At 41.6% G+C, this 13,907-nt stretch overlaps 1 protein-coding gene across 1 annotated transcript in view; it reads left to right on the top strand.

The window, feature by feature from the left end:
• The window catches only part of IBTK (inhibitor of Bruton tyrosine kinase), a 38,447-nt gene extending 25,012 nt beyond the window's left edge, over positions 1 to 13,435 (top strand). Inside the window, exons 19-28 of the mRNA XM_056856450.1 lie at positions 1,440 to 1,567; positions 2,069 to 2,181; positions 5,780 to 5,928; positions 7,239 to 7,402; positions 8,020 to 8,112; positions 8,577 to 8,720; positions 11,618 to 11,758; positions 12,532 to 12,603; positions 12,690 to 12,822; positions 13,283 to 13,435. Of these exons, the coding sequence (XP_056712428.1) occupies positions 1,440 to 1,567; positions 2,069 to 2,181; positions 5,780 to 5,928; positions 7,239 to 7,402; positions 8,020 to 8,112; positions 8,577 to 8,720; positions 11,618 to 11,758; positions 12,532 to 12,603; positions 12,690 to 12,822; positions 13,283 to 13,408 (1,263 nt within the window). The 3' untranslated portion in view covers positions 13,409 to 13,435. The remainder of the gene's footprint in view (positions 1 to 1,439; positions 1,568 to 2,068; positions 2,182 to 5,779; positions 5,929 to 7,238; positions 7,403 to 8,019; positions 8,113 to 8,576; positions 8,721 to 11,617; positions 11,759 to 12,531; positions 12,604 to 12,689; positions 12,823 to 13,282) is intronic.
• The last annotated feature ends 472 nt before the right edge of the window (positions 13,436 to 13,907 follow it).

Genomic DNA, 13,907 nt, shown 5'->3' with positions numbered 1-13,907 from the left:
TTTTTAAGCAGAAACTGAAAATGTTATTTATTTATTTTAAAATATTTCTGTCCTGCCTTTTCTACCAAATTTAGATTCTCCAAGGCAGTGGACACTAAAACATTTCAAACGTTAAAAAGCATTTAAAATACACACACACAATATTAAAATTAAATAAAACACATAAATACATCAGCATATGGAAGATCATCAAATAACAGGAATAAAACTCCTTCTTTAGAGTATTCTGTGATGAGTAAATGTGAGCATACAACTAACAGTACAATCCTGAGGACGGGGATTTGAACCTTGGTCAGCCATGGTCAACTACAGCACAGCTGATCCACTCATAATAGGGGGATTTATGTGGTGACCAGAGGGGAAATGGAGGGGGTTTATCTTTAACTTTTTAAACATTCCCACTTCTGCATTGATGTGGAGCAGCGGTGGGGGGGTTGATCAGTTGCAGCCTCAAGGAGGGCAGCAGGGCCATGACGAACATGGCGCCCACAGCCAATCAGGGGGTCAGAGGCATGGGTGTGGAGTGCGATGGCTGAACCACCTGAGAGGAGGAGATGGGTGGGGCTAGGCATGGTGAAATTAATACTGTAGCCCTGTAGGTCTTTGAAGGAGGGGAATCAGAGGGCCAGCTGTCTGTGGCCTTTCAGGCAACAGAGATCTACTTTGCCTTGAAATCTCCACACCCTTTCTGGGCTGGCTGAAACCTGATCTGTAGCTTCCCAAGAGGCGTTTACCTGGTTCCCTCACAATTGACGCTTTGGTGCCCTGCAGAAATTTTCAGAAGAGCCTATGATAACTAGGTTTATTTGTTGTGACTTGTTTTTATGCGTTGGTCATTCTGTTTATGTTTGGATTTTAATTGCTACTGTTTATTTAATTTACCGTTTGCCATCTTGGGGATTTTTACAAATCAAAAGAAAGGATATAAATATCTTCATTAATAACTTAATGAAAACAGAAAGGATAAAATGGGAGTAATTCTGACCTATTGATAAGTGAGGCTATATGTTTGAGCCTTAGATTACTGCCCAGTCATGTGTTCTATACATCTGTGTGTGTGTGTACACGCACATACATATATACTAGGGTTGCTAGGTCCCTCTTCTCAATCGGCGGAAGATTTTGGGGGCAGAGCCTGAAGAGGGCGGGGTTTGGGGAGGGGAGGGACTTCAATGCCATAGAGTCCAATTGCCAAAGCGGCCATTTTCTCCAGGTGATCTGATCTCTATCGGCTGGAGATCAGTTGAATTAGCAGGAGATCTCCTGCTACTACCTAGCAGTTGGCAACCCTAATACATACACATACTCTTCTACTTCTCATTAGGCCAACTCACTGTGAAGGGCTCTTATGCCCCCCCATAGCTGTTAAGTTTCAAAACTAGTTCAAGGCCTATTTGTCTTCCTTGGTATACAGCTTAAAGGAATTTGTGATGTTGTAGATTCCAGCTATGGTCAGGAGAGTAATTACTCCATATCAAGATGGCCCTGATATCAGTTCGTTGGAGCCTGAGGAAGGAGAAACCTTTGTGTTCCTGAAAGAAGAACTAAGTACAGAGCAAGCTACTCAGTAAGGTTCAGTTTTTTCTTCTTCTTCTGATACATCTCTTATCTCTTTAGACGGCGCTTCATGTTTTCACAGCACCATAAGTAGCAGGTCTACATCTGGAATGGAGTGGCATTGAATAATGAATATATAGAAGAAAACTAAGTGTTCAGAGTCCTCTCAAATAATAAGCTATTTTTCTTCAAGTGAGCTGTTTTTCTCCAAGTAGTTACAACTAAGACAACTTTTTAGTTTGCATGGTCTCTGTGAATTACATAGGCTTGTTATGGATTCACCTGCTCCATTTAAAAGTGAGCAAGATCAGATTTAAGCAGGTATGTGGTAGAGCTCCGAGGGAATCTTACAGTGGCAAGAAATCTTGAATTCCTAACATTCTTAATTAGGTGATCCTGATGTTAAGATTTTTTCCTCAGAGTATTCAGTAAGAAAAGTTACTGTTCTGTATGCTGTCGTTAGTTCTTAAACTGAGTGAAATCTAAATTCATGTGTTTATGTTTAAATTAGGGAAGCGCTTCTCAAAAAAGCAAAAGCTAAAGCTAAAAAGAAGCCTCGAAGACGGTCAGACAGCTCGGGAGGATATAATTTATCGGATATAATTCAGAGTCCACCCTCCACAGGTTAGTGGTGAATGAACTTCCTTCAAAGGGGTGATTTGTAGGTTACTTTTTTGAGTAATTGGCAAGTAGCAGAAATCATTTGCTCATATGGACAAGGCACGAAAATCCATTATGTATTAATTACTGCATGTGGCTTTGAATATGGATGAGACCTATGTCTGCCAATTATGAGTATCATCTGAATCTTCATTTTTATGGGGCTGTGCCATTTGTGGAAACATTTTTCTTCATGTGATTCCACTATCACTTTGGAATTAACCACGGACTTTCATCTGCCCCTCATTGGATGCAATCAGTGGTCACTTGTTTTCTCTGTTCTCCAATATCTATTGTTCTGTGTGATGTTATGTTATTTCTCCAGGCTAGAGAGTGACTTTCTGATGGCCCCTATTGCTTTTAGCTTGTCACTTTCTGTTTGTCTTAACTATGGCTGTAGGGTCGAGAGAATGTGCAACGTTTTGCATTAATGCTGTATGCAACAGTGACAGGCCAGGGGAGTGTAAGTGGTAAGACTTTCCCTCTCCTTCGGAGTCAGTCAAAAGCCACTTCACTGTAGAAATTAGAAGTCCTGTCAGATTCACTTCCTGCTTTTTGCTGCCTTTGCACAGGACTCTGGAGCATATGCAAGACGTCTGTCCAACTATGGCTCATCCCCGCCCCAACCTTTATATGCCGGAGTTTATGCGCATCGAGCTGCGAGTTATTTTTTTCCATGAAAAAAATACAACAAATTGGGGTTTTGAAATAGAACACTTTATTTAGTTCAATGTATCGGTCAACTTAAAACTTATAGCAGCAAAACAAGACTTCCAAACATAATGCTACATGTGGTATACAGCAGTAATGAAGCATATTATCTGTATTGGTGTTTGACCACATACATTTCCATCGGTTTCCTTCTGAGTTTGATTAAAATGAACATAAACGGTAATGGGACTTGTTGTCTGTGAAACAAGCAGAATGCAGTGGAGTGGCTGCATGTTTTCAGTTGCCCGTGACACCTCCCCCATGTACAGTAGCTGCAAAAGCGCAATAGGACATTACAAGAGTTATTGGTCCCAAGAAATGTCTGGATAAGCCAATAGTCAAGTAAGTGGGAACATACCAAAACAAGCATTGATTGTCAAAAAAGAGAGGGAACAGAATTCTGCACTGTACAGAAAGCATATCGGAATGAAAATGTCTAGAGGCATCCGTGTCAAAATGATTCCCGTAGCTCGCTATCCATAATGTCTGTGAAAATGGCTTGTTCATATGCACATTAACAATTAGTTGCGACCATTTAATTTAACGCCGTTGCATTCTGTCTGTGCATGTCATAGTTAAAACGGTTAGTAAAGGACTGATCTTAATAGGATGATTGCTGGCGATGGATATAATTCATCTTGTGGTTTAATTTAGGGAGCCAAGAACCAGTTAAAACAGATCAGAGTTAAGAGTTAAGCACTTGTAAGATTGCTGCTTTCACTGCAGTGTTTAAATCTCTCCCACTGAACTAAACGGCACTTGAAACTGTTTATCTGAAGCTGGATCAAACAAGTTTTAAAAATGGGCAGAAGGTCACTTGCGAGTCACTAGTTGCCCTAAAGTTACTCTAAAGTAGCTCTCCACCCCTTCTCCAGTGCCTCTAAAGCTGCCTCAACAGCCTCTCTCCTTTTTTTTCAAGGCTGAGAAGGAGGCATACACCTTTGCTGTAGATGGGGAAATGACAGAATCCAGCACCCTCTCCCATACATGCGCACATGTGCTCTGGATGGGAAAGGATCATGATATTGTTTCCCCCTGCATCAAAGGTGGTGTTCGCTCTTCCAGGGGAAACATAGAGGTAAATATATTTTTTCCTCTGCAGGGTGAGTTTACGATTTGGGGTGTTGGTGGGTTTGCTCTGGAAAAACAGCAAAGCTCTTCAGGCCTGCTCTGAAACACTGTAATTTTTGTATAAACTGTTATTTTGTGACTGGTTCTACTCAGTGAGCTCCAATTTTGTGATTGTTAGTCACAGAAGCATAAAAAAGTCTGCTCTCTCCTGATCTATATAACTAACAGCTGTTTCTTCGGTTCTCAAATGTAAGTGAAAACCGACTTAATTCAGTAACAGTGCTTCTCCACATGGGGGTGGATTTAATATTCCATAATGTTCCATATTTCTCTGCAAAACCTGGGAGGTCACCCAATTTTTTAGAAAGATATCCCTTTTCCCTGCGTGGTCCTAATCCATGGAATATCCATAGGTGGGGCCATGTTGAGAATTAGATATATTGATTTTAACCATGATGATCCATAGTGTTATAACTTTGAAATGTTAATACTCTTTCTCATAATTATTAATAAATGTAATAGTTTGGCATGTAGAATTATAGAGTTGGAAGGGACCACCAGGATCATCTTGTCCAACCCCCTGCACAATGCAGGAAATTCACAACTACCCCCCCACACACATACCCCTGTGGGGTGACCCCTGCTCCATGCCCAGAAGTGACCCCTGCTCCATGCCCAGAAGATGGCCCAGGTGCCCTCCTTGTAAGCTGTAAAGGGGAATAAAAGTGATACGGTCCCAGTGGATCTAAGGATCATAGGTCTTTCCCAACCTTCAGTCTGCCAGTTAAATCTGAAGAAGAAACGGCTGGGATTATGTTTGATAAACTGCTCAGATAATATCTTTCAAATGTTATGTGCATATGAACAATTTGGCTTCCTGGACCCTGTAGCAGCTCCCCATTCTGATCCTCCTGGTTGGAAGTAAATAAATGCAGCCTGGCCAGGATAGGTGTGTTTACACTGAGGGCGGACCACACACTGAGTTCCAGCCCTAAAAGAGGGTCCAGGGTTGACTTGAAAGTGTCAGTGGCAAGGGGAGCCATAGCGGCTGGCTTAGCGGCGGCCAGTCTTGTGATAGTTCTGAAAGTACTCTCTGTTTTTTCCTTTTTTCTCTATTTGATACCAGTACTGGTGCCAACCCCAGTATAGGCAGCAATTCAGGGGCCCCATTTCCTTCGTACAGCCCCATTACTGTAATGGGTTGAGTGGCTTGGTGGGAGCTGGTCAGGCTGTAGGGAGAGAGGAGTGGGGCTCTTCTTCCTGCCCAGTCATTTCCCAAAAGGTATGGCTGCACAGTGGTCGAGCTTCAGACTGAAACGGGTTTGTTTGTTTTCCCCCAGTCAAGTTACAGCTGACTTATGGTGACCCTGTAGGGCTTGTAAGGCAAGAGGTGCTCAGAGGGGATGCACCATTGCCTGCTCTGTGTAGCAATCCTGGACTTCCGTAGTGGTCTCCAGGGCCAACTCTGCTGAGCTCTAAGATATGATGAGCAGGCTAGCCTGGACTATCAAAGTCAGGGTAGGTAGGAGATGCCAAACTAACAGACTCAACCAGTGATGAACAAAGCAGTCTATATAAGTAGGTGTTCCTGGGGGCAGGTACCAGACTAGACTTGTCCACTAAAGTCAGGCAGGATATGGGGTTCAACAGTGTGGAACTCATGAAACCTTTGGGTCCCTAGACAGGACATTGTCGTATCCCCAACTTCTTCTTATAAATGCTATATAAGTTTACACTGCACATTAATTACGACTTTTTTTTTCTTTTTAAATAAATGCAGGGCTTTTGAAACTGGATAAAACGAACTCTGTTGAATCCCTTCCTGAAATGCTGACCTCTGATTCTGAAGGTAGCTACGTGGGAGTGAATAGTCCTCGAGATTTGCAGTCTCCTGACTTCACAGTGGGATTCCATACAGATAAGGTTGAGGTCTGAGCTGTCTTGTTACCTTGATGTTCACTGTTTCAACTTAATTCCTAATATTTTTAGATAGCCAAAAAGCTGGCTTATGTTCAGTTAAAAAGTGGAGATTATTTGCTTTGTCTTAATGAAGCCAACTATCTGGGTAGGCAGATTTATTTATAGGGATTGGATTCCTGAATTGCGCAGTTGTTGTAACATCTCTGCTTTTATACGTTGCTTCCTAAACCTTTGAAGTGCATGCTGTGCACTCCATCTTATTTGCTTAACATAGTACACATTTTAAATTATAGCAGCTGTGGTGTGGTGTTTGGATAAAGAGTACTAAAAACTCACTAATCTGATGAAGTTGTGAACAGAATCTCAGAGCACTGACAGATAACCAGTCTTCATTTTGTAATTACCTTTTCAAGAATTGAATCATGCATGTGATGGCACTTAGTGGAATATGGAGCCATGCAGTTAATAGGGCTATCCTGAGTACAGTGTATGGCAGCAGGATTGTAGACTTGTGATCCCCAAATAGCAGCCCACAGACACATTTCCACAGGGTCTGTAAGACGGGGATGTTCCGCCAGGCCTGTGGTTGAGGCAGCAATGGTTTCCATCATAGCTGGCCTCCTTTCCCCTTCCCCTATTTATCTGGATTAAACATATGAAACACATGAAGCTGCCTTATACTGAATCAGACCCTTGGTCCATCAAAGTCAGTATTGTCTACTCTGACCGGCAGTGGCTCTCCAGGGTCTCAGGCAGAGATGTTTCACATCACCTTCTTGCCTGGTCCCTTTAACTGGAGGGGATTGAACCTGGGACCTTCTGCATTCCAAGCAGATGCTCTACCACTGAGCCACAGTCCCTGACTTGGGGATCCTGACCATTCTCCCCAAGCTGGCTGCTGACCAGAGTGTCAAGCAATATGGCGCCAGTCGAGTTTTAGATTCTATGGATTCAGGGTTTTAATTGCAGAATTATATTTTAATGCAATATAGATTATATTGTAATTTATTTTTTTTATGTGAGCTGCTCTGAGCCCAGCCTTGGCTGAGATAGAGTGGGGTACACATATATAAATAAATTCCAGAGTGCTGAAAGTAGTGTAATATGGCCTGAGGAGTAGCTGTTCAAGGTGGTGGGGGTGGGGGAGAGCACTCTTGGGCATGCCTAAAGTAGCTCCATGAATCCCATCCAATATAGGCTCAGAACATTACTGGATTTTGTTCCTTGTCTGCTCTTGTATTTAGCTGCCTCTTACCAAAATCAGTGACGTTTCTAAATACACGAAGGAAGCAGAGTGACGTTCAGTGTCTTGATTTCAGGTGAAGGAGAGGATGTGTGTTTCCAGTACCATCGTTCCACATGTCAATAAAGAGGTGAAAGTCAGTGAAGAAACAGCGTTGCAGAAAAAATCACCACCGCGCTGCATTCCTAATAGCAGAAACACATCGGCAAGCTCTTCCAATTGGGTTGTCAGCTCTTTTAGGTATATGCTTGTTCCCCTGTTTGTTGGGTGCTGTGTTTTTCATGCTCTGAGGGGCGTGTGTGTGCACGTGTGAGAATTTCCTCCCAACTGAAAGGCATTGCCTACATAAGACTGCCAGAAGCTGCAACTAGGTTTTGAAGCTACAACTAATCAGGTTATTGTGCAGCGCCTGTGATCACTTGTGTTAAAAACAGTTGTGCAAAGCCACCCTGATAGCGCTAGTTCCATTGAAAAGGGGGAGCTATTATCAACTGCATTCAGATTGCATCCTGAACTTGCCGTCTTAAAGGATCAGATTCGAAGAAACATAACCAAGCTTCAAATTATTTATGGGTTTTAAAGCATTTAACTCAGCTTGGTCAGGAGGCCTAAAAGTGTCCTTGGTGGGTAGTTTTCTTTTTGTTTTTTTGTTTTTTGAAAAGTATACAAATGTATAAAATGCTTGTTGGAAAACATTCTGTTTGAGGTTTGCCATAATTGAGGAAGTAGACATAAATTATACATCCGGTTACAAAATGTATGCAAGATATAGAAAATGTGAGTGATGCTTGACAACTGGAATGTAAGTAAAAATGCACATCTTAGAAGTAGCAACTTGTAATTTTTTTTTCATTCAGTCCCGCCAGCCCTCCGGCTATGGATTTAAGAACCATTATGGAAATCGAAGAAAACTTGCAAAAATGTGGAACCATGCCAAAGATGAATTCGGGGTAGGTACAAGACCAGGGTTTGTTAAGGGATGTAATTTTTAGGATAAATAATAAAATAAACAGTATTAATAAACCGGTTAGCATTTAACGGAAAAGTCCTAAACTTTATGCAGCATTTATTTTGGAAATTTGTGTTTGTATTTCAAATATCCTGTCTGCACAGTAATGCTACAATACTTCATTTCCCTCTTAGATGCTGTTCATTAATAACATATTGAACAAAATACATTTTACAAGAATTTTTAAAGTCAGATCAGAAATTGGAACACTTAGTAAAAACTTTTTTTTACTGCCACTGTTACCCACCGACAGGGATTTAAAGAACAGGCCAGACTTTCAGTACTTCTGGGAGGTGTATAACTAATAAAAAGATCCATCTTATAGTTTCTCATATGACAGTTTAGCATTTGTTTTTCTGAAAAGTGATGGTAGGCTTTCTTTTACAGTGGTGTTTTGATTTTTAGTAGACCCACTTCTCATGGGAGTAAGCTTTCTCAGAAGCAAAGGAAGCTGATTGCCATGGCTGCGAAGGACAGCGGTCCAGAGATCTTGCCAGATGCTGCCATGCTGCCTGCCCAGCAAAAACCGGCAAAACCAGGGAACGTGTGGTATGTTTTTTTATTAATGCATTGATGTTGGTACATGGTGACTTCAAATGTGCGGTATCTTTTTAAAATGCTTTGTTTTGATCTCGTGTGTAGAAAATCTACACTTGGATATAGCAGCGTGTAGAAACAACAGCCCCGTGGCGCAGAGTGGTAAGCTGTAGTACTGCAGCCCAAGCTCTGCTCACGACCTGAGTTCAATCCCTACGGAAGTCAGTTTCAGGTGGCCGGCTCAAGGTTGACTCAGCCTTTCATCCTTCCGAGTTCGGTGAAATGAGTACCCAGCTTGCTAGGGGTAAAGGGAAGATGGCTGGGGAAGGCACTGGCAAACCACCCCGCAAAACAACGTCTGCGTAGTAAACGTTGGAATGTGACATCACCCCATGGGTCAGGAATGACCCGGTGCTTGCACAGGGGACCTTTCCCTTTTAGAAACAACAAGATTGTAATGCCAAACCAAGATCCCAAAACTTAGGTGGAGTGGGAGGATGGGAATGGTGGACCATTGAGGAGTCTTGGAAACCACTCCATTAAAGAAGCTAGAATAATTTTGCCTGTGATCACATGAATAGCCTAATGTCAATAGAAGTTATTTGTGTTCAACAGTTTATCTTCAGGCTGAGTATGTTAAGGAATGCTTAGAGTTCTCTAAGAAAGTGAACAAGCATGGTGACTAAAGGGAACCTCCACGTTCAGAGGCAGTCAACCTCTGAAAACTGGTGACAGAAGGCAACATAAGGGAAGGCCTTGGCCTTTATGCCATGTGGCCCTCCAGAGTAACTGGTTGGTCACTGCGTGAAACCGGATGCTGGACTAGATATACTAATGGTCTGATCAAGCAGGGCTGTAATCGATGATCTTCTAAACATATGCATCTGCTTTGGCCCATCTAGCCGAGTACTGTCTCATCTTGTTGGTAGTGGCTTGCCAGGGATTTGGGCAAAAGTCTTTCCTAGCCTTAGTATTTATGCTCCTCTTAGTAAATAGATGGCAGGGATTGAAGCCAGGAACTTCTTACAAGGACAGGTTGGTTTTTTCCAGCCATGTTAATCAAAGCTATCTCTTGCCATTGCTTTATTTATCATATTTGCGTGTTGCCCTTCCACCTATGGCACTTCCCCACTGTATTCTCCAGACAGCCCTGTGTGGTGAGTGATACGGACAGACAACAGCACTTGGGCCAAGATCACCCAGTGATCTCCATGAACGAGTGGGGATTTCAACCTGGTGTGTAAATCCAGCCCTCTGTCCATTATACTGCAGCTTGGGCTGCAAAGTGATTTCCCGTCTAACTTTCATGTAGGCATATATGACTGTTGCTTCCTTCACAACATTCCTCTGGCTGCAAAAATGGAAAATGGCAGAAACTCACGAGTTTTTGGTTTTGTTTTTAAAAAAGATGACAACCAGTGTAAAATCAATGACTTAAAAAACAAACAAACCTGGTTCCCTGGAAAATGGTGTTACTTTAGTGTTTGCTTCAATGACTTTAAAATCAATAACTTAAAAAAAAATTGGTTCCTTGGAAAATTGTGTTTATTTAGTGTTTCTTTCAATGATTTTAAAATCAATGACTTAAAAAAACAAACTTGGTTCCTTGTAAAATGGTGTTTATTTCAGGGTCTGTTTTCTTGTGGAAAAGATATATTGCACTGGCGGCTTGGGAATGATTTGTTGTTCAAAATACAGTTCTCTCATTATGTATTTTTGCTTTCCTATGATTAAGAGAGAGATTTTCTCTTGTCACCCTTTAGTTGCCCTATGGCAGAATGCTGTTTTTAAAAGTCTATAAAACAAACTCATATGCATGCATTTGGCACTGACTTGAGGTTTCCATGCTTGCATGTGGCATACTTCAGAACGTTTGTGTGTGTTTGCCATGAAACAAGATACTTGTCTTGGAAATTCAGCAGCTCTTCTGGCAAGACAGGGTTCCAGATGGGTGTGGGACCTTCTGGAACTTTTTTGGGGGGTTGACACGGAGACTCAATACATCTTTAACCATGCACTTATTTTTTTACTCCCAACAGAAGCCTCCGGTTTCAAAGTTTGGAAGAGTTAAGCCTTCGTAGAATTCTTTGGGCTTATTTTTCCTGAATAATCTTGAGATAATTGTAAAAGCTTTATATCTAAAATGGAAGGGGGGAGGGAAGAAGGGAAATTGAACATGCCACGTAATTTCACATCTACCAGTGGGCACAGAAGGGTGGCGTCAGGCAGCTCTTTACTTGAGAGATGTGTCTGACATTGTAGAACTTGTCCTTGCTTTTGCTGGAATGTAATATCATTACGTTTCGGTATGTTAAATTATCAACATTTCATTGAACAGACAGATGCTCAAGTAACACCTTCATATCTCTGTCCACGTCTTATGATGAGTTTACTTTTAAAACATAATGTATGGAATTAAGTATATAGTAAAATGATGTGGGGCTGATTTAACAGCATTGTCAAAATGGCTCTGTCGAGAACCTCTAGTCCAAGGGATTCTTGCAAATACAAGGGTGATGTACTTTGGACAGCTCTTTGTTCTGCCTAAACACTCTTGTCTTCCTTTCATATTCAAATTCCAAGATACACTAGAATGGTCAATTTTGTTCTGTCCGTTATGTCCTGGGAGAGCTATAATGCATGTTCTGTACCCCTAAAAGGCTCTTCTGCATCAATATAAAGACAGGCTTATCTATATGGAGGTCCAACAGATTAATATGTTCTAGGATATTCATGCAAGCTTAGTTTGTTAAAATAATTCTCAGGTGAATACATGTATTTTTAAGTAAATGCATCCATAACTGTATAGTGTTTCCTGGAATCCTAACAGTAGCAGTATTTTTGCTTTACTCAGCTATTGTGCTAGAAAGTATAAGAATCTGAGACTGTGTCCCTACTTTCTATTACAGGTCTACTTCAATGCCTTCTGCTTTGCCAAAGCCATTCCGTGAGCTCCTGGGCACAGAACAAAAATCTTTCGGTGTGGGTACTAGTTCCAGAAAAACTTGGGTTAAAGAACTTGAGATCGCACAAACTGCAAAGCCTCTAAGGTGAACACATAAATTATTCCGGTTCCAGTATTTATAAACTGCTTTTCTGGCAATTGTGTAAATTGATATAGGCATCTAAATGTACAGCATTTAATTTTAGTTGACGTGTTTTCTATTCTAAGGTTAGCTGTATAGCCTTAAAAGTCATGTTGCTGGGTGAACCACCGAGTGCAATAAATTATGAAAAAGTCTACTATAAAATTATGTCTGAGAAGCACAGATTCAGTTACACAGTATTTTCAGAATGCATGCTGGAGATGGCTAGGATGTATGACGGTGGTTTATAATGGCTTAAAGGAGCTGATTCTCAGAAGCTGTATGTGGTTATTCCTTTGGATTTGCTCAGCAGTTCACCTAACGAAAGTTAAGGATTGGAAATCTACTTATATTTAGACGTAAATTCTACCCTTGAGGTGGCATTTTAATGTTTCTGCCCCTTGGTCTGTTCCATCTCCACCACTAAAAAAGGAATAATTCGTCATTCTGCCCCTTTTCTGTTCCCTTATCCCATCCTTTTCACTCATAGTTGCATGGAAAAAATTCCAGTCAAAAGTCTCCTCTCCCCCTCAACCTAAATACTGTTCCACTGTCTCATATTCTACTAGGGAATACCTCAGAGCTACGGAACCTGCTTTACAGTTTTGAGTGTGCTACTCCTTCAGCTTCGTCTAGGGAATTCAGTAGTGTGTGCTAGGCTTCATGAGGCTTGACAGCCTTTTTGATTCCTGAAGGTCTGGCTAATCAACAGGTCCGTTGATGTTTTTCTGCTCTAGACGCACAACCACCGCTGACCTTGAGGTAGAAAATGACCATTCTTGTGAACCAATACAGCCAGAGAGCCCAAAGTAAGTTGGATTTTAAAGAAAAGTTATGTTTTTTAAAAAAAAATCTCCCAAATGCTCATCTCTTGTGTTTATAATTTCCCTCACAGTCCATGGTTAGCTACGTCCTTGCCAAGTCTCGCTGCAGCAACACCCATCACGTTCGCAGAGATTGTAGAGGAAGAGCTCCAGCAAGAAGCTGCTCTTATCCGTACTAGAGAGAAGCTTTTAGCCTTGATCCAGGTAAAGGAAAGTGTTCAGACACGAAATTCAGAACACGCGTGTTTGGCATTTATGCTCACTAATGTTTTAGGTTGTGGGGATCTCTTCTTGATGTTCCGAAGCATTCTCTAAAATCCTGATACCTTGAGTTGGCACTGTTCCTAATTCACATAACTGGACCTAGCCAAGCATAAGGTCTGTGTGCCCAGCAGCTTCTGGTTCAAGAAAAGCATGTCTGTTGTCCCTTTAAAGCATCTTTTACAATCTTCTGACATGCAAGTAAGGGCTAATGTTCAGGCTCTGTCCTGCTATCGGTGTTGTTACATTTTTGCACAGGCAATCTTGTATCGTGAAGCTTGAAAGTTCTGGTGGCTTCAGTTACTTTCAAAGGTTGCACAGCACAGAATAATGTCAAACGCTGACCTCCCATCTGGAGATTTTTTGTTGGTTTCACAGAGCTGCTTCCTTTTTCTTGTTTCAGATAGAAGAGCGTGCGATTCAGGATCTGTTAATCCACTATCGAGCGTTCGGCAACCCCGATGAGTTTGTCGTTGTTGAAAGATCTCCCCAGGGGCCAATAGCAGCTCCCATGTGGAACAAGCATTAATGAAGAAGGCTCCTTATGAACTCTGAGAAGATGAGCGGACTTCACTAATCCGGGATTAATGACACAGATGTTCTAGAATATGAATGAAGACAGTGACATTTGTCCATCTCCTTTCAACCTATTACCTGTGATGTGTTTTCCTTAACAAACTGCATTACTAGGCTATGCTGCTTCATAGGACACCATTGGAGTTGAAAGCTACTAAGCTGGGCTATAAGATGCTTTTCTTCCCATCCCACTCCCCACCCCACCAGCAAAAGGTGTAAAACTGGTGTTGCTTGTCCAGTTAACAAGGGCTGGATTGTCATAATAATGCATATGTTTTGAATTAATTGGATTGAGTGATCATCACAAACTTTCGTTTCCTAAAAATGTACCCTGGTGTTCGTGTAATAACAAAAAGCCCTGACAACTGAAGCAATGGTATCAAAGTTCTAGCATGCCTGTGTGTATGTGGATGCTCTTTATTTCCCCCTTCTGGAAAGTACTCCTAACCATC

Source organism: Euleptes europaea, chromosome 10 (genome assembly GCF_029931775.1).
Source record: "Euleptes europaea isolate rEulEur1 chromosome 10, rEulEur1.hap1, whole genome shotgun sequence".
Taxonomy (NCBI): Eukaryota; Metazoa; Chordata; class Lepidosauria; order Squamata; family Sphaerodactylidae; genus Euleptes; species Euleptes europaea.
The sequence above is the reverse complement of the archived record's forward strand: the minus strand, read 5'-3'. Positions and strand labels throughout refer to the sequence as shown.